This window comes from Agelaius phoeniceus, chromosome 3, assembly GCF_051311805.1.
Source record: "Agelaius phoeniceus isolate bAgePho1 chromosome 3, bAgePho1.hap1, whole genome shotgun sequence".
Taxonomy (NCBI): Eukaryota; Metazoa; Chordata; class Aves; order Passeriformes; family Icteridae; genus Agelaius; species Agelaius phoeniceus.
Genome location: NC_135267.1, coordinates 65,858,317 through 65,882,265, shown reverse-complemented (window position 1 = coordinate 65,882,265; position 23,949 = coordinate 65,858,317). Strand labels below are relative to the sequence as shown.

General features: G+C 37.1%; 1 protein-coding gene across 1 annotated transcript in view; it reads right to left on the bottom strand.

Annotated features, from left to right (window-relative positions):
• Positions 1-23,949, bottom strand: part of MAP3K5 (mitogen-activated protein kinase kinase kinase 5) — a 98,315-nt gene that overhangs the window by 31,772 nt on the left and 42,594 nt on the right. Inside the window, exons 6-12 of the mRNA XM_054629192.2 lie at positions 23,268-23,374; positions 20,647-20,817; positions 16,648-16,760; positions 10,643-10,802; positions 8,413-8,566; positions 5,754-5,861; positions 575-624 (exon numbers count right to left, since the gene is read on the bottom strand). Coding sequence (XP_054485167.2) covers positions 575-624; positions 5,754-5,861; positions 8,413-8,566; positions 10,643-10,802; positions 16,648-16,760; positions 20,647-20,817; positions 23,268-23,374 — 863 coding nt within the window. The remainder of the gene's footprint in view (positions 1-574; positions 625-5,753; positions 5,862-8,412; positions 8,567-10,642; positions 10,803-16,647; positions 16,761-20,646; positions 20,818-23,267; positions 23,375-23,949) is intronic.

Here is a 23,949-nt window from a genome sequence, read left to right as displayed (position 1 = left end):
CACAGCATGGCTTAATAAGGGGAAGGAAAACCCAAATGACAGTAAATAAATAAATAAATTCTTTCTTTCCCTCCTTTTTTTTTAGAAGCACACAAAAACATACTGTAGCCAAAACCCAAACCAGACTGAACAAAGCATATTGTTGCAATTTTTGCCTAAAATAAGCTGAATCCCACAGGATTGAATTTTCATGCCTATTGATAGTTTGGTGTTTTAAAGTTACTTTTTGGAAGGAAAAATAATCATCCATCTGTGCAAAAACGTCCTGCAGACATAGCAACAACTCTGTGTATGGAACAGTTATTATTAGAACAGAGCAATGACTATTTTAAAAATGTAAGTTTTCTGGACTTTTTTATCTAATTACACTAAAAGGAAAGTGGAAAGTTGCAAGATGACAAATATGGATAAATCCTAGGGAAAAGAAAAAAAGAGACCAAGGTAAAGAATAGATTGCAAGAGGTTACAGCAGTGATAAAATATCACTGTCACTCCAAGGTCCACAGCAGCAGCATAATACAAAATTCATTCAATTACTCCTTTTATTTCAAAACCAAAAAGGGAAACAACTTACCTTACTCCCCTAATAGAAGCAGCACAGAAGTTCCACTCATGGATACCTTTCTGTAACACACAGTAAAAAACAAATAAACAAACAAAATATTCCTCCTTTATATGAAGAGCCAGTAGAAATATCTTCTAGAATGAAACTCATGAGATGGAAGGGGAAACACTCAAATGACAACAGTCTATTTATTCATTATTTGTTAACACCTATTTTCAAGGTGCTTTTTTTCACCTATAACAGAAGTTGACATAGAAGGAATTTGGGTTATTTCACTGTTTATGCTGCAAACACAATTTACTACTCTAGAAAACACTCAAAAGACCAGATCAGAAGAGATGCCAGTACACTCTTGTTCAGATGCTGAACTAGGGATCACATGTGATACTCAGGAAAGGAGGGGGGGAAATATTCCACCTCTGAGAATAATGAGAGCTTGCTCTGCACATTCAATCCCCTGGTGTAGGGGAAGGACATGTGGAGAGAACTACAAGTAGAAAGCCTAATGCAGGAGAGCAAAGTAGAAAACTCTTGAAAAGTAGAAAGAATTTCTCAAATATGAAGGCAAAGTGTCCAAGGAAACAGAAAGAACACTATTTCACTAGGAATCCAGAAAAGAGCGATAAAAATGCACCAAAACACCTAAGAGCCTTTGGAGTGAAAACATGGCTGGAAGAAAGAAACCACCTTATGAAAACACAAAGGGCCAGGCCTCATTTCTTTTCAGATCTTTTAGATTTACAGCTGTCACATTCAGCAGAACTGAGTTCTCTGTAGACAGTTATATTGCTCTATGTTTATGTTCTATTAAAACTTTACTGTAGCAAACAGAAGCCTTTTGTATCTTCTAAAGAAAACATTCTCCTTTCAGGAAAAGGTGGAATTACACCGCCTCACAGCTCTGGCAACATTGGGATCCCATCACAATGAGCCCCATATTTGAAGAACCTTTCCTTTCTGAAGCTGAAATTCATTTGTCATTTTAGTGATCTGAGCAAGGGCATACTGTCAAACAGAAACATAATCAAATGTTAACAAAATCAAATTCCAAAAGAAGACTCAAAAATGTGTAGCATATAAAATGAATAGTGAAAGATACAGAAGTCAGAACAGATACAGCACTGAAATAGTTGCACAATGTGCAGAAAATGACAGTGGAAATTACTCTCCCAGCTATAATAGCTTTCTATGATGATTCCTACATCAATTTTTTCCTCCTCTGTAATTCTTTCCTTCCTGCTCAAATCATATTAAATGTTGTGATGCTAATATGGAATGCCTAACATAATGGACCAAAAATACATCAAGCAAACATCTTTCTTGATGCACAAGTTCCATAACTATGGTAAGTGTAAAGTAAAAAGCAGTAACTTCCATATCTCTTCAATGTTAAATGGGGTAAGGGTTTCTTTCAGGGGGTAAAGGAACAGAAGAGTAGTCCAATATTAGGAAAAGCTGGATTTGCATCTTAAAGTGGAAGTACTAACTGATGCTAGTTATGGCACATTTGTGAAATGTTGTCTGGTTCTCTCACATGAAGGAAGATCAACTCAATCCCTATGCTTACAAGGAGGGGTTTCTGAATATCCTATTACAACTCCCTTCATCTACAAAATCTGCTAGTTTCCAATTTTCCATGCTTATAAACTCTCTTCAGACCTTAGCTATTGGTGTTTGTCCAATTCCCACTATTGGGAATAATCTAAAATCTAAGTAAGTTAAAATATACATCCTGAGCAGCAGAAATGCTCAAGAAACATAACAAGAAGCATTAGTATTGGTTTTTTACCTGTCATCTACGTGAAATTGATCTCTTAAATCTTAATTATCACACAAAGTTCTCAAGCAATAAAATAACATAAAAGTTATGTCCCTTCATGATCATGCCAAGGTTTGAATACATTGGAGTAAATATACAAGGCGTGCTATCCAAATTCAGCATCTGTTCTTTGGTTAGGCAAAAAAATCATCAACTACCCAAAACAAAACTCAAAATGAATTCAGAAGCCAAGGCAAAACAGAGACAGGCTGTTCTATTTCAAACTTACAAACAGCACTGCTGCATTCCTCTAACCCCATGCGGGCAGGGCTGCTAAAATTAGGGAATTGCAAGGCAAAGGTAATGTGCCTTCAACAAAATAAAATGCTGTCTGATTTTTCTTGGCAGTTGCTTATCTAAAACTCAGTATTATTAAAAACATAAATATTAAAATACAGAGCAAAAAAGCAATAGAAAAGAAAGAGGCTACATTATTTATCCTGGTATTGACTGTCATTTGTCTATTTAATACAAAAGTGCCAGCTGCAGACTCCACTGAGTTTCAGTTTGGATGTGAAATGGAAATTCAGCTTCGTTGTGCATGAAAGGAATTTCATACACTTTGTAACTCACAGATCTTATTCTTGGAGCACTGACCAAACTCTGGAAAACAAGTAGAACCATGAATTTATGGGCCAAAATGAACTGAAATCTGAAGCAGGAATTGCTAAAGCTCTGACAGACCTATGGTTGCTAGATTGAACTTGGATAGATGAAGACATTTCCAAGCCCAGCTGTCTAACACACCCTTGCAGCAGAGATAGGTGGTGCTTGCTTTTTAATCAACCCCAAAAATGCTTGTTTTCAGGCTACTAAGGACAAAAGTATGAGTCTTCCTCTGTGCAGTAGACTGACAGATAATACATCCTTTTCCTTCACAAAATACCTTAGCAAAGACAAATACTATACTGGTTATATTCAGCTGAAAAGGAAGCTGGTGTCTCCAAATTCTTCTGGTCCCTCCCCTGTGAGGTTTCTGATGGATTCTAAGGACTCTGACAATTGCAACAGCCCATAATTGTACAGCTGAAGGTGTAACAATCAAATTTCCCATTGCATTCTTTCAACGGGTATGATGGCTCACAGGGTACAGACTATCACTCAGCCTCCTGGCTACTCAAGAAGCTCACCACAGTAAGGATCCTGGCCAGAGCAAAAGTACAAGGAGTTCACTTAATGTCTAACGCCAATGATTAAGACTAGGCCAGAAAAATAGGAAAATACTATTCTGCAGAAAATACACATGCCTGACATCAGGAAGGAAAAGAGGGAAATGGAAAGAGATGTTTAACATGCTACCTATCTTCTGAACACCAAACAGGCATAGACTAATACATTCAAATCCTTCTCCCAGACAGAGGGTAACTGGGCAGTCAAATGCCACAGCTATGAAAAAATATCATTGCTGAATGTATCAAGCAAAATATCCCAGTAGCTAAATGATAAATGAATGCACATTTTGGAATATGAGTGCACATGCTCAAGGAAGGTTAACTCTAAGTAGAACATGGGAAGTCACAGCAATGAGGTGTCATGTGTGGCCAGTACACCAAGCCTACTTGTTTTTCCTAAAAAGAAACCTACACAAAATCCCCACAGTAAGAGATATTAGGATTCTCCTTTAAAATACTGTCAGGTAAACCTCGGAGAGAGAAAGGAAACCACTTAATATAAAGACTTTGTTAGCAAAAGAACAAATGTGTATGAAATGTCAACAAATTCAGACTGAAAACTAGAAGACTTAAGGTATTTTCACTTCACCAGCAATATTCTACTCTTTGCTCTTCTACAGTTGCAGTGGAGTTATCAAACCACTTCTCAGCATGATTGGTGAACTGTGAAACCTATACTAATATTCAGAAAGAGCTTGATCACTTTATGGGAAACATTATATGGGGAGAGTATCTGCAACAGAAGTGAACAGACCTCAACAGTCCAGAAAATTTCTTCTAGTCCTATGTTCCTTCTTACAGTACAGTTAAGCCACTTAACAGAATGAAAAGTATTGTTTGGAGGTGAACCAAATATACACACAAAAATGTCCACAAAAGAAAAAAAAAAAAAGCATGTTCAAGTAGTCTCTAAATAGAATAAATTCTGAATATATAAATACTTTCCAAACAGGTATTTTAGAATAGCAAGATTAAGTCTGTAGTTCTGACAAATATTTACTTACTGTATGGTAAATTCTTATTTTGCCCAAGAACCGCATACATTTATTTTTTAAATTATTCTCAGAGGCTGAGCCTACTTCAAAAAACATCAGTCAGTATAAACCACAAATAAATAGAAATTTATTGGTCTAGGCAAACATTTCAGTTTGTTCTCTATATATGCTTTTTCAGCTGCCATTTACGTTTTCTCATGAACTCACAACAAAACCAAGCAGTAGAGTGTCACTGTATTTTGTGTTCAAAAACTTTTACTAGCAGGAAAGCTGATGATTGGACTTACTAGTGTTAGGTTAACAATTGGACCTGGTGATCTTGAAGGTCTTTTCCAACCTAAATGATTCTATGGTTACCTGAAAAAAAGGTCTTCATTGTCCTATCCTGCAGGCAAACAAAATGCTGCCATGGAAGAATGAACAGTGCTGGTTACAAATCACAGCATCCCTGGTGTTCTGCCTCCAGCTGACTGAGTCTCTGTTCACTCCTCATATACTCCTTCATTTTCCTTTGCTGACTTCCTTCTCTAAGGGTCTATGACATCCTCTCTGTCATCCCTCTTGCCAACATTTTGCTTCCTAAACATCTCAGAATGTAATAACCATTCTAGGTTTTCCCCACCACTTCCATCTCCAGATTTTCTAAGCTCCTTTCCAAATATCTCTGGCTATCTCGCACCTTGACGTACAGACTTAGAATTTTCAGTTTCTAGAGCATCCATCTGTCCTTCTGCCAAATACTTCTTTGGCATTTGATTGATTCTGCTCCCAATTTACCATATCAGTCTCTATTACTTTCATAGTAAAGGAATATTTATGGCAGCTGACACGTAAAACTGCAAGGGCAGGAAGAAGATAGTTCAGTAAGTATAAGTAATTTTATGCTACATTATTGATATGATGGCATTAAATTGTAAATTACTTATGAAATCTTAAGCAACAGATTTGCTGTATATTATACAATGGCTTAAAACAACCTGAAGGAAAATGCAAGTTATTTTGAAAAATGATGGGAAACAAAAGATCCATTAAAAATCAGGACAATCTTAAGCACAGCGGAATATCTCAGCATCTTCCTGTGTGTTACTAAAACACTTTTCTACTTTCCAGAACCATAATTAGATGCAACTGGTCACATGCTACATGCCTTATGTAGCATGCATACTTTTAAATTGTGGAAAAAGTTACAACTACAAACATACCTTGTCATCAGGCAGCACATGCCAGATGGATACTGTCTTCTCCTCGGCTTCACTGTTGATGGAGAGATATGAGGGCTGATAGATTTTTGTTGGTTCTAATATTAAAACCTTGCAGAAAAAAAATAATTCAATAATTAGTGCAAAATTGATAGAACTTCAAAAGGTATTGAAAACTGTCAAAACTATTTCTTTAGTCATACCATAGTAGGAAAAACAGGGAAATAATGAAATGCAAAATTTTAGGTACTGGGTATCTAAAATTTAGGTACTAGGTACTAACCACACTAGTTTAGTGTGGCTGCCAATAACTTAAGATTAAAAAAGAAAAAAAACCCGACTTTAATTTTTTTTACATAAGGCTATTATGTGTCCATTGGTAACCTGTATCAATTTTGCAAATTTTTTTTTTTTAAATGTCAGGTTTTTCTGCCACAATTCAGTCTCCTACAATGCCACTCTAGAATGTCTATCTCCCATGTGGAGAAGGTTCATGGTACACCTTTATCATCTTTTGGTAGAAGCATATTTGGGTGAAGCAGAGGAACAGATTAACCTAGAGCTAAATTGAACAGCTTTTGATTTAGGCCACCATGAACTGTAGCCACTAGATCAAATTATTTTCTCAAAAGTAACAAGTACCACTGCGAGAGGTTGACAGCTGAAGAGTATAGAAAATGTTGTGGTATAAGAGAACAAAAACTAGAAGCATAATTTAAAAGACATGAGATGCAACAATGATTGACTAGGACAAGTTGGTCTGCATCTATTTAAAAAGTATATGAATATCAAAGTAGAAAGTCTTGGAGAAATCCATGGCTTAGAGTGAAATCTAAGCCATGTCTCTTCCTTCAGAGTTGATAAGCACAGAGATACACTGGAAGCAGCGCAGGGCTAAATTCTGAAAAGTACCTACACATTTAACTCTGTAAATTATAAGCAGTGGGAATTAAAATGTGTTGCTTGACATCTCCAGACACCTACAGCTTGTAAAATCTGATTTAAGCCATTTCACAAACTGTGGTCTTTATCCTTTAACAAGTTGTCCATGCACTGTCATTTCTTCCTCTAAAGGCCAAAGTGATGACACTGATGTTACTGGATAAGAGAGTAACTAACAGCTAACTTAGTGCCCATGGACAGTGGAACTCTTAAGCTCAAACTCTCAGCGTACACAGAACAATGCACAATAAGGAAATATGAAAAAAGCTTCTTTTAGAATAAATAATTTGCAATCAGGAAGAAGGGAGGGAAAAAGATGTTGCTAATTTTCATTTTGTTGATTTGTTGAACTGTGTGATTTTCATTCTGAACAGGCACAAATAGAATTTTTGTATGATGAGAAATGTCATATCTCTGTCTGCAACACCAGTGTAGTCATGAAATCACAGAATAGACTGAGTTGGAAGGAACCCAGAGGGATCACTGAGTCCATACAGGGATGATCTTGGCCTTGTCAACTCCATGCTCCAACCAACTTCCTGTACAGCACCATCAAACCAGGTGGACACTGGGTTTATCTCTTGGTTCATGCTATTGCAGTGATCAGCTTTGGTTTACCTCTTAATATTAACAAAAATTCAAACAATTTTATTTGGACAGTTTTATATGTCAGAACCTATGGTAAGTATGTAATTGAACTATTCCAGCATCTAAAATCTAAAAGGATTATGCCTTGTCTTGTACAAAACCCAGAAGATGCAAAATATCTTTTGGTTCCCAGCAAAACTTTCTACCTGTTCTCATCAGAAAAGGAAAACCAGGCTCTTTAGACAGTCTCATGTTGTTTTTACTTTACTGCCTCAAGCTCTTGCTGTTTAACATTGAAGTCTTCCTAACAGTTTATTAACACATCTACACATGGAAGGTAAATGAACTGTACAAAACAACCTGTATGCACTTTAACTATCTGGGAGGCAATAGCAATTCCTATTTAAGACAAAAAGCTGGTTTTACTCATGGTTAGCTGAAAGGAATACCCATATTTCCTGGACATATACAGTTTATATGTACAGAAAACATAGACTTATTTACAGTATATTTTCAGGATACTGTATACATGGTACAGCACTGGGGCATCTAATAAAAACTCTCAGCAAATTTTTTGTGGAAGAAATCAGAAATAAATATATATACACACACTTATAGTGCAATGTTGTTGAAATGCATTTTCTAGTAGCTGGAACAATAGATTTCTGACTGTTTGGGCTGATTTTTAACCTCTGAAAGGGAACAGTCTTAATTGGCAGTAGAGTATACAAAGTCTGCTGAGCTAGAAAAAGACTGAAATTAATTAATATTTTTTTTTCAAAACACCATATAGTTAATATATAATCACCTGGAGTACACTGTAAATGTTTGCTTTAGAAGTATACCCATTGGTAGCAGACAATAAATACCAAAATTCTATCTTGACTTTTTTCCTCGTTACTTTTGTATGGAACATACTGTGTAATCCTGTTGTACCCATGTGCATTCAATTAAAATCAATCTAAGATTCAGGTCAAATACATTCCTTCTGGACAAACAGGTAGTCTGGCCACCTAAAAAGAAGCAGAGCTTTGTGCTCATTTCCTTTACATCACAATATTTTTTAAAAGAGCCCAACCCTAAAAACATTACCAAAAAAAGCCTCAAAGACCCAAAAAAAACAGCCACTTACTGGAAATCGAACTACAGTCACATCTGTCTTTGTGGCTTCAACTAGGAAGTCCATCCAGAAGTCCACAAGTTCCTGTTTGGCTGTATGTTGCTCTGGGGTCAGTTTCTTAAAATGCTGATATATCAAAATAGTCTCTACAATAGACTTCAGGTACCTGTGACCATCCAAACATATACAGATAGTAAATTCAGTACAGTTTGTAAGCAGTAATGTCTCTACCTTTAAACACAACTGAAGTATTCACCATTGCAATACCAAGGCTGCCAGTAACTTTTCACTTCTCTAGGATTGCTTTTCATAATAACAATTCCCAACTAGAATTGGAAACACAGCTGCTAAATGAGGCAACTGAAATATAAAAGAGTCCTGGAACACTCCTTCCTGCCCATATACCTGATACCATACACTGTCTTCTACCCTAAACCATGAAAAATTCATGAAAGAGCTAAACCCTCTGCCTAAGGACCAAGCTGAGCCCATGTTAAACTTGTTTCAGTAGTGACCTACTTCAAAGAAAAATTAAGGTAAAAAGTCCACTAGTTTAAGTATTCTATCTCCTATATTGCCTGTGTAGGCAATTATTTAACACATTTCTAAAACATGATGCTTCTGGAACTGATTATCCTGCAAAGATGACAACAGCTCTGTTAGGCACTCTTTTGGCATTGCTAGAGAAGGACAACTGGTGTGTTGAATGTTTCCCCTAAATGCAGTTTATCCCTCTCTCTGTTGTTTTACTTTCTGGGGCTGATTTATGGGGCTTCTTGGTACCATTGCTTTCTCTTGGCATTTCTGAAAAAAAAAAGGTTGTAAACATAATCTCACACAATTTTTATTAACACTACAGCATGAGATATACACACTAAAAGAGGATTTATCACTGCTATCACTTTATCACAGTTAGGCTATTAATGAAAACTTTTGTTTCACCCTCAGAGGGTCTTTGATGAACATTTCCATAGCTGTGCAATTTCTAATTATCCTGCTTAGGCCATCAGGATAGCTGCTTATGGTGCTGTGTCTGCTCCTGTTTGCACCAAGTGGGCCCTGCTATAAAGCAGGCAACAGGCTGGGAAGGAATTGCTCACCGGAGAAATTCTTCACAAAGCACAAATGAGTGAGCTGTATTTTCAGAGTTTAATCCACAGACTTAAACCCCAGAGGCACTGGGGTACATAAAATCCTGACAACTAGGCATTCATAATCTCCAGAAAATTCTACCAGGAGACTTCCAGACACTGTTATCCAGCTTCTTAGAAAAATAAACACATAGTAAAAAATTGAAAACCTTGCAAATAAATACACTGCAAAAAGCATTTATGAAATATTTTGTCTGAAAATTAGAGTTTTTAATTTTGACATTTTCTATGTTATGTCAATACAGCAATTTAGCATTTCTGTATTTTAGCATCCCTCTGATCACCTTCTGGAGGTACAATTTATCCTTTATAAAAAGATAAGAATATATATGTTGTGATGTTCACTCTTAGAGTTAGCAGAGTGACAACTTTTTTAGTCAGAAAGGAGTCTTGGTTCTCCCCATCCAAGATAATCCCAGCCCTTAATGAGTAGGTGACTGGTCCTTAATTGCTGCCTATATTCACCACTGGTGCTGGGAACCTGCTGTCAGAGCACACATCTCTGGGCCTTTGCATAACAGATGTTGAGTTAACAGGGTTGCCTTTAACCCTGGATTTATGGCCTTTCTATTAATTGGACTTTGATTTGCAGTCTTCTCAATCGCTACAAGATGCAGCTTGCACCACACAGCTCATTTGCACTCAGTTCCTAAAACAACTGCTGTGTGCCATAACCTTAACAATATATAAAGGTACAGCCAGGCCTCCTTAGCTAAGCTGTCTTCATTGCCCAAAACCTTCAGGCTGTTATGATTAACTCACAAGCCACTACCACTTCTCTTCAGCAATGTAGCCACAAGCAACTCCTCCTTTCTCCTTTGCCCTCAGAAGAGTTTGAAGTCCATGATGAATCTGCCCTTCCCATACATCAAATTAAAGACCCATATCAGATCTACCCCTGAATAAGGGCAAAAGAGGAAGGAAGTCCCTTCTCTGGATAAAAGTACAGTGAAATAATACACACACAGTAAAATCTGTTAAAAACCACAAAACATATCTCCTGTCAGCTGAGTACAGTGCCTAATGTGAAAGCTGAGGCAGTCCAACGTTTTCAAACATATGAATGTACATGGCCTTGTTTATCACCTTACCATGCTGGTGCCTTTAGTTTAAACAGCTTTTCTGAAGCCTGGATCACTCGTATATGATCATTAGCCAACATACTGGCCCCCAAGAAAGATCCCACTTCCCAATAGCTTTGCAGTTTCTCCAAGCTCCCCTTTTTACCAAGCAGGCTGCTGATCTTTACTCCTGTAGCAAAGAGAATAACAAGTCACAAGAATTTGTATTAATGCAATTTTAAAATAACCATTTCCCTTATTAAGAATCTTCTAATTGCTTACATGACTATACCCTCTCCATTTGGATAAAATAAGATGGAAATCATACTTACCAGTTAATGTTATATGCCTTCCAAACCTTCTAATTGGTAGAAAATTCTTTTTTCCCCACCCCCTCTTCCTACAGGCTTCTCAAGCAAGTAATGTTAAGACATCACTGTCAGGACAAGGCCACAGTCAGATTACCTATGTTCTTGCATGGACCTCATCTGTAAAGGTAAATTGGGGCCTTAGGCTACACAACATAGCTGCAAAAACTTAACAGATGCTGAATAAGGCACCTATTATGTTTTTTTCTGCTTTGTTTTTTTAACTTACAAGCCCCAAGCCCCAAACTTACCTTTATAGACAAGGTCCCATGCAGAAGGAACAGATGATCCACTGGGCTTCTTCCAGCAGTGATGTTCTTTTAACTGCCGCAAGTCCTACCCCAATGAAAGACATCTATTAATATTCACAAGCCCCTCAGCAACTCAAGACTACGGCGAGCCTCAGGTTTTATTTTGACTTGCTAAGTTTGCTGAGAACTACAGGCTCCCCTGTGGCCTTCAGGATGAGTTTTAGTTCATATGAGCTGCTACATATAGCTAACATGAGATATGCTACACCATCCCCTGCAAAAAAACCACAATTTTCAGCTTACACAACAAGCTGCTCCATCACTGTAGTGTTTTATTCACTTTTCCCACACTACTCCACTATGACAGTTTCCCTCCCACATCATCTTCCATTGTCCTTGATATTCAGGCTGAGTATTCACAAGAAATTTCAATGCAACTGCTGATCTTGTTTTTTTCCTTAACCTTCCCTGAGTAGCTAGCAGACTAAAGTTCATGGTGGAAGCAGTAATAAATATTAAAAAAATGGGTATCATTACATAAGCTACATTTCAACCTACAAAGTTTGTTTTATCACATTGCTCACATTTTTATGACATCTATGTCAGGTAATAAAGGCTTTTAAAAATGCCATAGATGCTACAAAGTGTCTCTGATCTGCCTGAGAAATGTCACCTCCATCAGGGTACCATGGTGACCATCTCTGCAAGGCTTTCAGCCAGGGTGCTACACATGCTCACACTGTCAAAGAGACCACTTGAAGATGTACACCTCCACTAGTCAGTGCAGAATAGGGAGGGGGAATTTGTGTAGAAAGTGTTCAACTTTAGTTGGGTTGTAGAGAACAAAACCTGAATGCTATCCAGAAAACACAGTAAATGGAAAAAAATTAATCTTTCCCAGGACTTTAAAGTAAGACTCCTAGCACTATCTGCACAGGCCAAAGAGCTCTACTAGAATGTCTAAAACATTTGCATGCATTTGATAGCAACACACAATAAAAGACAGACACCTACTAATTTCCACAGGCTTTTAATGTGACTTCATCACAAGAGGTGTAAAGAACTGGTATCCCAGGGATACCTGGATTGTTTCAGTTGATAGCTGTGCATAGGGCTAAAGTGAGGTACAAATTGAGTGTGTGGGTCTGATGAAGAGTACAACTCACATGGGGAGGGACCCATGTTACTGGCTGGCAGGGAGGGGGGTTTGTTAGGAGGGTAGGACTGGTGACAGCAATCATTTTGAGTCCCAGCTCAGTAAGGGAGACTTATAGGAAGATAGGGGGAGAAAGGATAGATGTGTGGCAGTACCTCAGGACACCAAATTTGGGAATCATTACTGCTACGTAGCCTGGAGAAAATGGAAGTTTTACCCAAGTATTCTGTGAAGTGGATCCTATTACCTTAGAGAAGACAAGATCACCCTCTCATCAAGTTCTTCTGAGAAAGGTGAGGTACTTGGTGCTATAACTCACTCTAGTTTGCTGACCATGCTCTGCAAAGCTCATCTGTAAAGTTACTCATCCCTGAAAGGCAAGTTACTTATTTCTGAAATGTAGTTGCTTTGTGATAACATTTGCAAGAGGTTCTAAAGCCTATAACTTCAATTTAAAGAACTCGGGGAGGGGGGCAGGATTATTTGGAAACTTGCAAAGTGAACCTTCATGAATTTAATTCTGAGTTTATGGTCTCCTTCTATAATTTCTCTTTTCTAGGTTTATTTTTACTTCACCATCTTTAAAAGGTTCTTGAGAGTGTAAGAAAATCCAGGCAAAGTCAAGACATTCTCTCCTTCCAGGATAAATTTGGCATTCATAAGGGGAGGGAAAAAAAGCAGCAGGAATTCCAGTAAATTTTATCAGAAATATTTTGCCTTTAAAACAAATGAGGCAAAATAGAGGAACCATTAATGCCAGAAAAGCCTTTCTTTTTATAACACCAAGAATATATCCACAGCTTGTGGTGAAAATAAGATAACAGTAAGTAGATATTACCAGTTTAATATTAATATGAAGGCTTTATAAATAAACTGCTATCCTTGCTCAAATATTGATGGAACAATTCATATTACAGGATCCTTTGTGAGTCAAAGTTGCACAGCCTGCAGAGATCATAATTGGCAATGCAGATCACAGCATTTCTGTTCTGGTCTCAAAGTTATTTGTATGGTTAAGAAAGCAATACTACTCAAAAAATAGAAGGAGGGTTTTTATTAATAGTCTGTTTTCTCATTTAGGTGCGAACTATTATCTGACAAGTACAGGTAGGAAGTTTTAGAAGGCAAATTTTCTGATCTAGTGCAGATTGGTAAAAATTCTCTTGGATTTATTCTTCTTTTACTGCAATTATTATAATATTCCCAATGTAATCAGATATGCATCTTGTAATTACAGTCTCATGTACCCTCTGAGGAACTGATAATGACTACATCCTTACCTACACCTTTCCCAGCCTAGCAATATAATTTCCATATAACCCGGACTGAACTTGATGAGTTTGTTCTTGCATCTCTCCTGATCTCCCAGCAGAAAGCAGAACTTCTCTAATTTCTGTGTACTACAGATAGTGCTGTGGGTGGACACCAAACAGAAAGCACTGCATGGAAAATCTAACTATTGCTAAAAATTGATCTTTACACACAGATCTAAACAAGAGGAGTCATCAAAAGAATTACAGTCATGTAAGAGATACTTAGGACCAGAAAAAAAATCAAAACATTTTCCCATACAATCTCTGTGATATTGTCTGATTTTGTTTAAAACATTGACCTCAGACAAAGAAAATACTAAACTATCCTCAGAATCTAGCACAACTCCAGCCATCTGATAAACCTTGTACAAAGATCATTGTAAGGTCTTGCATCTGGGAAAACATAATCTGGGAGTGCAGCACAGGCTGGGATATATTGCACTGGAGAGCAGCTCTGTGGAAAGGGATCTGGGGGCCCTGAAAAACAAGCAGCTGAATATGAGTGAACAGTGTGTTTCTTCAGCTAAGAAACCCAATGGGATGTTGGGATGTATCAACAGGGGCATCATTAGGAGGGATAAAGAAGCCATTATCCCACTCTATTCAGTGCTTGCCAGGGCACTTCTGGAATAATGTGTTCTGTTTTGGTTCTCGCTATACACAAAAGATGTGGACAGGCTGGAGAGGGTCCAGAGAATGGCCACAAAGATGAACAAAGGACTGGAAGCCTGCCATATGAGGAAAAGCTGGGTTTGTTCAGCCTTGAGGAGCAGGCTTAGGGCAGGTGTTATCACCATCCAGTGAGTAAAAGGTGGCTACAAAGAAGATGGAAACTCCCTTTTAATAAGGAGTCACAAGGAAAAGACAAAGGGTGATAGGTACAAGTTACTACTGGGGACTTTCCAATTGGGCACAAGACAAAAATTTTTCAAATTTTGAAGAATCAGCTCTTGGAATCATCTCCCAGGGAAGCAGTGGATTTGCTGACATTGAACATATTTGAGGTTCAGCTGGACAGGGTGCTGGGCCATACTGCCTAGAGTGTGCTTTTCCAGAGAAAGTTTATAGCAGATGATCCTGGAGGTACTTTTCATCCTGGCATTCCATGATAGTGACCACAGTCTTATCAACAAGAAACAAATGATACACATAGGGTATACTATACTATAATGTATTTGAAAACATGTTTTGAAATAGCTGAGTCAGTCTGACTAAAAGTATTTTGACAATATTCCCTAAAGAAAAGAAAGATGGACACCAGTAGCTGACAGGAGGGGTTGCTGTATCAAGGGTTTCCAGCAGACACCAACTAAATGTTAACATAAGACAGGCAAACAAACACACAAACAAACCACCTAAGGAACAGGATACTTCTGCACTAAATAAGTCATGAGCTGGGGATGGAACCTCATGTAAGAATGAACATTAATTTCTGTAATGGTCTCAATACAAACAATAGGGAAAACAACACTGGACAAATTTATAAGAATATGATACCAAAGAAACAGCATACAAATTTCATCAGTAAAATGAATTTGTACAGATCTAGTTGGCTGTAGTCTGTATGCAATTAAGAAGTTTCTTTCAAAGTAAAGGATTCATATTAAACTACACAAAAAATATAGCCCAGCTCCATTAAGCTACCTAGTTTAAAATTAGGCCAGCAAGTGAGTATTTGTAAATGCTATGCAATGTATAGAACATATCTTCTTACCTCCTACTCTGGCACAAGAATTCAAATTTCAGTATAGGATGTGGAAGTATTCTATGCCAACCAAAAAGCAAAATCTCACCCACTCACAGAAGGGCAAACACAGTAGCTGGGGCAACTCTACGCAGCCTCACACATCCAAATGAATACCGTCATTTACACCTGAGAATTTAAATTTCACTTCCACTATTTATGCGAAAGTAATCACCTCACTCTGACCTTCATACTCAAAATTACCCAGGAAATTACTTCCAGACATACAGTGCACACCTAACTTCAAAACTAGAGCAGTCACTGAATATAGATACATTCAGTGGAGTGAAAAAATTTGTTTCTTTCTCACTTGACAACCTCCTCAGGAGAAACAAAGATAAAAAAAGACTTTACAGAAAGTCAAGAATTATACAAATTCATGGAGAAGAACACCAAATGCAATGCATATTACAACATTCAGTCCTTTCTGCCAAATCTTCCCTGAACATATTACTGAATAATCTTGAGTTTTCACTCTCCTCAAATCCAGAAAACCAGAAAAAAGATCATAAACAAAATCTTCCTAATTTTTCCTTCTTCAAAAAGAAGTTTTTTATGACAAGATGGTGAGACATTGGACCAGGTTGCCCAGGGAAGTGAATGCCTCTTTGTTGGAAGTGTCCAATGTCAGTCTGAGCAACCTGATCTAGTGAAAAATCTTTGTCCACAGCAGGGGCTTGGACTAGATGGTCTTTAAAGGTCCCTCAAACCCAAACCACTGTCGTCCTATGATTCTATGAATACAGACATTCAGAAACCTCTAAGAATGTATCAGAAGAGAAATATTCTTCTCTCAACCCAACCCAAGCTCAAGTCAAGTGCATTTTCCTCAGTCTTAGGATAGACTTCTCCTCCATATTCCCTCCAGGGGTTTGTGTTTGCTTGTTTTAAAGAGTGCTAGCTGGAACTGGATTCCCATTCCAGGTGCTCCTGTTTGACACAAATGGTGCCTTCACAAAGAAGCTTATCTTTTACTGAACTCTGGTAACCATTTAAAACCTTGACACTGAAAACAAGTCCTCATGACAGCACTCACCTGCAGTCAGGTGGGATCAGCAGCGGTGTGAGAGACCAACTTAAATATTCACATGCTTTCTGTCAAAGCTTTCACATACAACCATCAGAGTTTTCCCCTATAACAGTGGGTGGTAGTGTACTTTCACTAGAATGTGATTTCCCCATGAATTTGCAAGCTATAATTACCAACTTTCCGCAGCTCAAAGGAAGTATCAAAGCAATGTCCAGCTGCCAGGAGGAGTACTGCATAATTAATTCCTGCTGGTAACGTTGGCTCTGACTCAAACGCCTTCTTGAACCTAGAAAAACAAACATTCAAGCTTACTTTGTAAATAACGCAATCTAGTTGGGGCATCATTACAGTTTTAGGTAATTTAAGAGCTTATCTTCTGTTTACACAGCAAGAATCCATAGAAGCAAAAATATTTTACTGTTTTCCACACATTCTTTGCGGTTATTTTTAGGAGTCTGGTATTTATACATCCTCCTCCCATTTCCTTTCCCCCCACACAACAAGCACAGATCCTAATCATCCATCCCAGTAAAATTATCCCAGTAAAGTTACAGTATCTTACAATATTCCTTTAATATCAAATAAAAACAAATAATATTATCAGTCTGTAAAAGACCTGTTTCAGAGTTATATTTATTAATAAGCTCATTAATTTAGTCTTTAATATATTACATTTCATTGACCTGAAACCTTAGATTTTATTGTGGATCTGCTACAATGGCACATGCAAAAGCAAGTGATACAAGAATATACCTCACACTTAGCTATGATTTCAGCTATTCCAAATTTTATTCTTTACTGAGTGTCATATTGACACTGTCCTTATGAGTTCACATAAAAAAGGACTATCCCATATTTCATTCTCCTCAAGAGGAACTGAGCAATCAAGAGAAATGGCAGAGGCATTCACCTAGGCTCAATCTTGTCTTAAAAGAACTGGAGGTGCTTCACACCAACACAGCACACACTGTCCTCACGCTAGCAATGCAAGTAGCTGTGACAACAGCAACAGGACATCTACAGTGGTTTAAACTTATTCCTCAGAATAAGAACACCTTTGGTTGCAGGTATACATACACATATTCACACCTCCGTAGGGAGAAGGCAAAGACTACTATCATATGTGAGTTAAGGAGCACAAGAGATTTAGTCAACACAACTCACTACCATAAAAGCAATGGCGTTTAAAATTACTTTCTAAAGGATGAAAGAAATACAGACAAACAAATGGAATACACCTAAATAATTAAAAAGGTTGTGAGATTAGTATATAAGGAAGGAAAGAAAAACAATCTGCACAAACCTTAAGTATTTAACTTCTAGACCATGTTTTGACATGCAAGCAAAGCTAAGGCATTTTTATCCCACCAGGTCAAAAATACGGCCGGTTTTTAATTTGTTTGTCCATTTTTCTGCTCTAATGATTAATGTGTTTGCATCCTTTAACATAAGCTCTGCTCTCCAAAACTGTAAGACAGGCTTCTCTTCAATCTGCTGCATATATATACTTTTTATACTTCAGCTGCCCACCTCCAAAGAACTTAATCATTAAACAAGCGCCTACTGCTCTAAAGAAAAGCAAGAGAATCAGAGAGTACTAGATCTTTTTCTTTCATCATCTGCAATTTTCTCTCTCTCTGCAATTTACAAAAAAGTGAGGAAGAAAGTACATACAAAATGTTTTTGGCTCATTTAAAAAAACCCTAACCAACAAAAAAACAACAAAAAACATCCAACCTAAAAACAAAAAACAGAACATATCAACCAAACAAACAAAAACTAAGCAAAGGAGAAAAAAAAACAAACCAAAAAACCCATAAAAATCTGCCAACTAAACAGGACAACACTCTCATTGATTCTAAGTATATACATCTAAGGGCATTATCTGTTTGGAGACACAGCACTGTTGGGAACTGGACCACCTTTTCTGCCCTAGAGATCTTCCATGCTTAAATTCTCATACAATACAAAAAGGAGAGAGGAAAGATTGACAGAAGAAGAAGAAAAAGCCATGGAAATTAGTATTTTTGTTCCAATATAAGAAAGACTGTACTTTTGGAAAAATGTTGCAGTTGTTGACATTTGAGAAAATGTTGCAGTGCAGACACTGAATTAGGGGGGGTAGAGGTGAAAGGATATGAATAAAGACTTGGTAGCTTTGGTAAGTCTGATTCACACCGTCAGTGTGAAACAAGAAAGTGACAGTTAATAATTACTCTTTCATTCATTCTCTCATATTTATATGAAAAATGTCTTTTATTCTATTTTCTAATTGTCAGAAAAGCACATTGTTGGTTTGTTTTTTTTAAATTGGAATAGACAAATTACCTTGGCATCACCAGTTGTTGCAAAACCAATGCTTTGGTTCTGCTGCCAAATTCTCTTTATCTCATGCAATTCAGTGTGCTTCCCTTACATCCTTATTTTTCTAAGACTGAGATAATAACCTTTATCTCAACATAACATAGCACTGCCATTGCTCCTGCACACACCTTGTCCTGTTGTGGCCTGCTGGAGCACTAGAGTGGACCTGCTCCTTTCTAAGAGCTTTTCACTAAGTTATGAGTCAACCTTCCAGCATTTTAGGCCTGCTGTGTGACTAACACTAGAAACTCAAATCAATGTCCAGTATAAAATATAAACCAAAAGCAATTGGACCATCCGGTAGAGCTTCCGGCCAAATTCCAGCTTGACTCAACAGAGATCTCCTTGTTCTGTGGCAGGAGGTGCACAGAGCATTCTGCATTGGGTCTCAATTGCCAGAGTCCTTTCCTAGACTGGAATGCCTGCAATCACTTCCTGTCATCAGATCCATGATTGTCATGATTGCTAAGATGCATTTATTCAAAGTGTGTTTAAATGGCTACATGAACTCAGCACTGTTATACATATAATCATTCTTAGTTCAATTATGTTTGATATATCAAAGTTTATCTGTTCATAAGGCACCATGAACAAGGAGAAAGAAAGATGTACAATAGCAAGAGTAATTTGTATTTAATTAGTCTGTAATAATGCCTAAAATTTGTATGTAAAACTACACTTTTCTTCATATCTTTATATTTATGATATTAGCAAAATACAGTGTTTACAAAAAACCCCTGAAAGTTTTTTACAGACTTTGCACTTTACAGGAAATGAAACTTTTTTAAATCCAAAATTATGCTAGGAGGAATGAAAATAATATGTTGCATTCCTGTTATTTCAACATCTTTTAAAAGTGCAGTAAGAATTGCCAAGCTGTAAAGACTGACCAGAAATTATAAACTGAATTTCTATTCTGAGGCCATAACTGGTAAACAATTTTATCTTATCTTTTATGAGAGCCAGCTCTAAGCTGAAGTTTACTGAAAACAAGTGATAAATTACAAAGAAAGAAGAAAGCTTTCTATTTTAAGCATTTACTTCAACAAGCAGCTGATGATCACAAGATCAGAGCCAAGATGTGATCTGCAGGACACATAAATGCAGATTGTCTGTATCCTCATCTGAATGCAGAAAAGCAGCTCATCCTGACAGAAGTCTAGGATGACATCCCATGCCTTCATTTTCTAACCTCTTCCATGTAACAGTGATTTAGAGTGCATTTCAAAAGCATTAAAAAACCAAGATTCTTGTCTCTAAAATGCGGATAAGGATTCATCTATTATCGACTAGTTATTGTGTGTTTTTTTGACTACTGATGCTACTGTAGTCCACTGCAATGTGCCTGTACTATATGACAATGATAAAACTTTTACCACTGTACAGTGATAAAACTTTTGTCAGCAAGTTTGGAACAGCCATACTGGTTGTGAGTTAAACCTCTAAGCCTTGCTAGCTAAAATCTGTCAGATTCCAGACATGCCAATCAATTCATGACTGATTACTCTCTGGCCCAGATTCCTAAGAATAACATAGTAAACAGGAGACTTCATATTTGGGAAAAATGATGAGTTTAGTTTACACCTAAACTTCAGGTCTCTGAGGCACTTGAAGAGCTTTGCAAAATGAGATGTGTGAACAACAAAAATCTCTCATTCTCAACAAATAAGCAAGGCAATTTAGAAGATGCCTTCTATCCCCTAAGGATGCCAAATATTTGCAAAGTAAAACCATTCAAATATATTCTTGTTTGAGGAATATTTTTCCAAAGCTAAAAAAAGGACGTAGACCAGGAAAATAGTACTCACCAGAAAGTTGCTTTGTCCCTGCTTTCTATATCTATGAACCCAGATTCCAAAAACATGTCCTTGTAAATTCGACCAACCAGGCAGTACATATCTGAAGCTACTTGGTCTTCCTGCTCTACAAGGGGAATCATAATTTCTAGAGCTTTCTGTCTGTCTCCAGGCAGATTTCTCCTGTTGAAAATAATAAATTTGATTAAAAAACCAACAAAGTTAACAAGAAATAATTTTTCATTACTGTTTTTAATTGGCATATGACTTCATCCATGTAAAATGATAGATAGACACAATGTACTATGTTATATACACACACTTACCCCTTCTTCCTTTTTTTTTGGTCTTTTCTTTATGTCATGGGAAACCTTTATAAATGCCCCTAAACATAACTTCTCTCTCTCATGATGCATCAGCTATAGCAAAGCACTGAAAACAGCATCAAGAACCTCCAGGGAAATTCTTAGAAGGGTCATGTGTTACTTCCTTATAAAATAGAAAAATGCGAACCTTGATCTCATGTCTAGTTTTTCTTCCAATGTAATTCATGCTCTAAAGGAAAAAAAGATTCAACCTTGTGTTTGTGATTTTACTTTTTATATACATTTTGACTGTGAAGCAAAACTTCCAAAAAGCACAAACCAGATTGAACTCCCATGATAGGGAAGGTTTAGGAGTAAAGCCAAAAAGGCAATATTAAAAGAAGTACTTCAGACAAATAAACCACGTAATTGCAAGCATTAGACACTTCCTGGTGAGTCATAGCTTTGGTACATACATCATTCAGTATCAAAAGTTTAGAGTTTTAACATGTTTGTATACTGAACAATCAAATGACTCCGTTTTCAACTTTTCCACATCTTGTATTGACTCTCACTAATCCAGATTAATGAATTTAATGAGAACAAAACCAGTAGGGCAAATAATGTTTTGCAACGTGGATTATTTACACTTAGCTGGTCTTCAAAGACAGAGGTCCCTACTTTTATTTCTGTTTACTTTTCCATCATCAATGCCCTCACATTTCTTGATTTAGGTCAGACTAATCCTGACTAATTGAGCTGCTCCATCCTTCCGTGCTAGTGACCTGGATTAGAAGCAAGAGACACATTTTTTTCACAGCAAAGATCCAGAAGTGCAGAGTATTCCAGACCTGCCTCAGCTCACAAAATATCCTCTGCAGTCTCAGTAAGGAGAAAGCTACAATTAGCCAAAGCAATTCCTTCTTGGCACACCAAAGCATGAATGTTTTCATGGCTGTCATGGCTTCTAGTTTAATGGTCAGTCTGGAAAGGAGAGGAATAGGAAAATCTCATCTGGATTCCTTTGGAGGTAGTGTGTCAATCTTCTGTCAGATACTCTCGGAGGCAATATCTTGAGTCACAGAACCAGTGAAGTATAAGGATATGCCTGAAAAGATTATGCTGCAGTTTTCCAGTTGGTTTTTAGTGCCTCAGTGAGGTTTTTAGTGCCTCAGTGAACTAGTCCTGTTTTCAAAGACAATTTTGTTTCAGAAAACTGTGATCTTGAGGTCTAAACAACACGTTACATGTCCAAGGAATACCTCAAGACCCTTGTGAAGGCTCTGTAGAAGTGGCAGGTATAGGCTGGACTATTTAATCTGCAAAACTTCACATATGTATGTCAAAGTGGAAACAAAAAAGGCACAATATTTATACCTTCATTTACCTGGTATAAAGACAAAATTAAGGATCTGGACATTTTATTCAGACAAAAAATGCCAGACAGCTGTTTGTCTGGGGTTTTTTTTTGCTTTTTTTTTGTCTTTCAAAACCAGGTTTATTTTTTCAAGTAATTCCTTGTGACATGTTTTGACATCACTTTCATGATGTGCAGTTTTAAGCCTCCTCAATGAAGCTGAATTACAAAATTCAAATCTGTGAGAAGCAGAACCACCTATCAACATTTGCTATACTTGACAATTTCAATACCTGCTGATACCTGGTCTACTCTTCTAAAAGTCAACAGCAAAATGTTCACTGCAATAACAGCAATGGAGCAGAGAACATCTGTAATTTCCTCTGAAAAAACACCCTTCTTAGTCACTTGCCTAAATGTCAGTATCCTAGAAAGAAAATCTAGGCTTGGCTTTTATTTAATCCATAGAAGCAGTGTATGTTGCTCCATGTATCACATTTTGCCCATGTTATCAGACGATGTGAAAATTATTTTATCATCATAATACAATAAAATCTTCCTATGGACATTTGATGAAAGGTCTGCTTCCGTCTCCTGACATTACCAGAACTCAGACTTGAATGAGATGATGTCCTTGCCAGCACAAGTGACGCAGCGCTGTCTCTCACACAGCCATGTTAAAAGTGTATTTTACAGAAGGATAATATTGTAAGGTATTTGTTTTTTCTAATTTAGGTACTGAAACAAAAAAATAATACAAACCTATGGAAAGACAAATCAAACATGCTAAAGAATGAAATTTAACAGTATGAGATAAAAAGAAGCTTAGAATCCCCAGAGCTGCTTCAGTCAAAATCATAGGATTGCGTATAAAGATTCCACTAGGGAACTTCAGACAGTATTACCCACCCCTTACAAAGTTTGAAGTTTTGATTTACTGTTCCATAGCAGAAGGAAGGGTAGATTCTTACCTGTTTAGGGCAAATGCATAATGCAACCTCACATGGTGGTGGGAAGCCAAGTCAAAAGTGGGCAGTTTTTCTAAAGTTTTCACCAATTTCACAATGGAATCGTAATCCTTCCAAAAGAAAGGAATAATAAAGTTTTAAGGGGCTGTACTGAGGTATGCCTCCATAAACTCCTCTTCAACCTAAGCAGCTATTGTTTCATACAAAGTATTTTCAGTCCATTGTAAGTTTTATGGATTTCAGTTTCTTCAGTCTCAAACTGTAATTGGCCTAGCACTAATCAGAGATGGGAATATGCACAGTATTTAGCAGGGAAGGCCAATTTGGTCTCCTGTGCTGCTTCAACATGGTCCTGTGGAAATTTTCATACATCTGTTTCATTATTAAAGTTAGGAACTGAACGCATCTCAGTGCTCATATTGTGCAGACATTACAAAGCTAACTGCATTTGAATTAAGGCATTTCAAATCTCTGAAGTAGGCATAAGCCACAAAAACAAGATTCTTTAATACCAGAGTTTTTAAAGTAGCTTACTCACTGACATATTTAAAAAACAAATAAAAATAAAAAATCAAACTCAAACCACTTCATAATGTTTAGGAAGTGACAGTTGAAATTATGGGTAACAAAGCAGGCAATTACCAGCATCATTCCAAAACCTGAAATATGAACTATTACTGTTTCC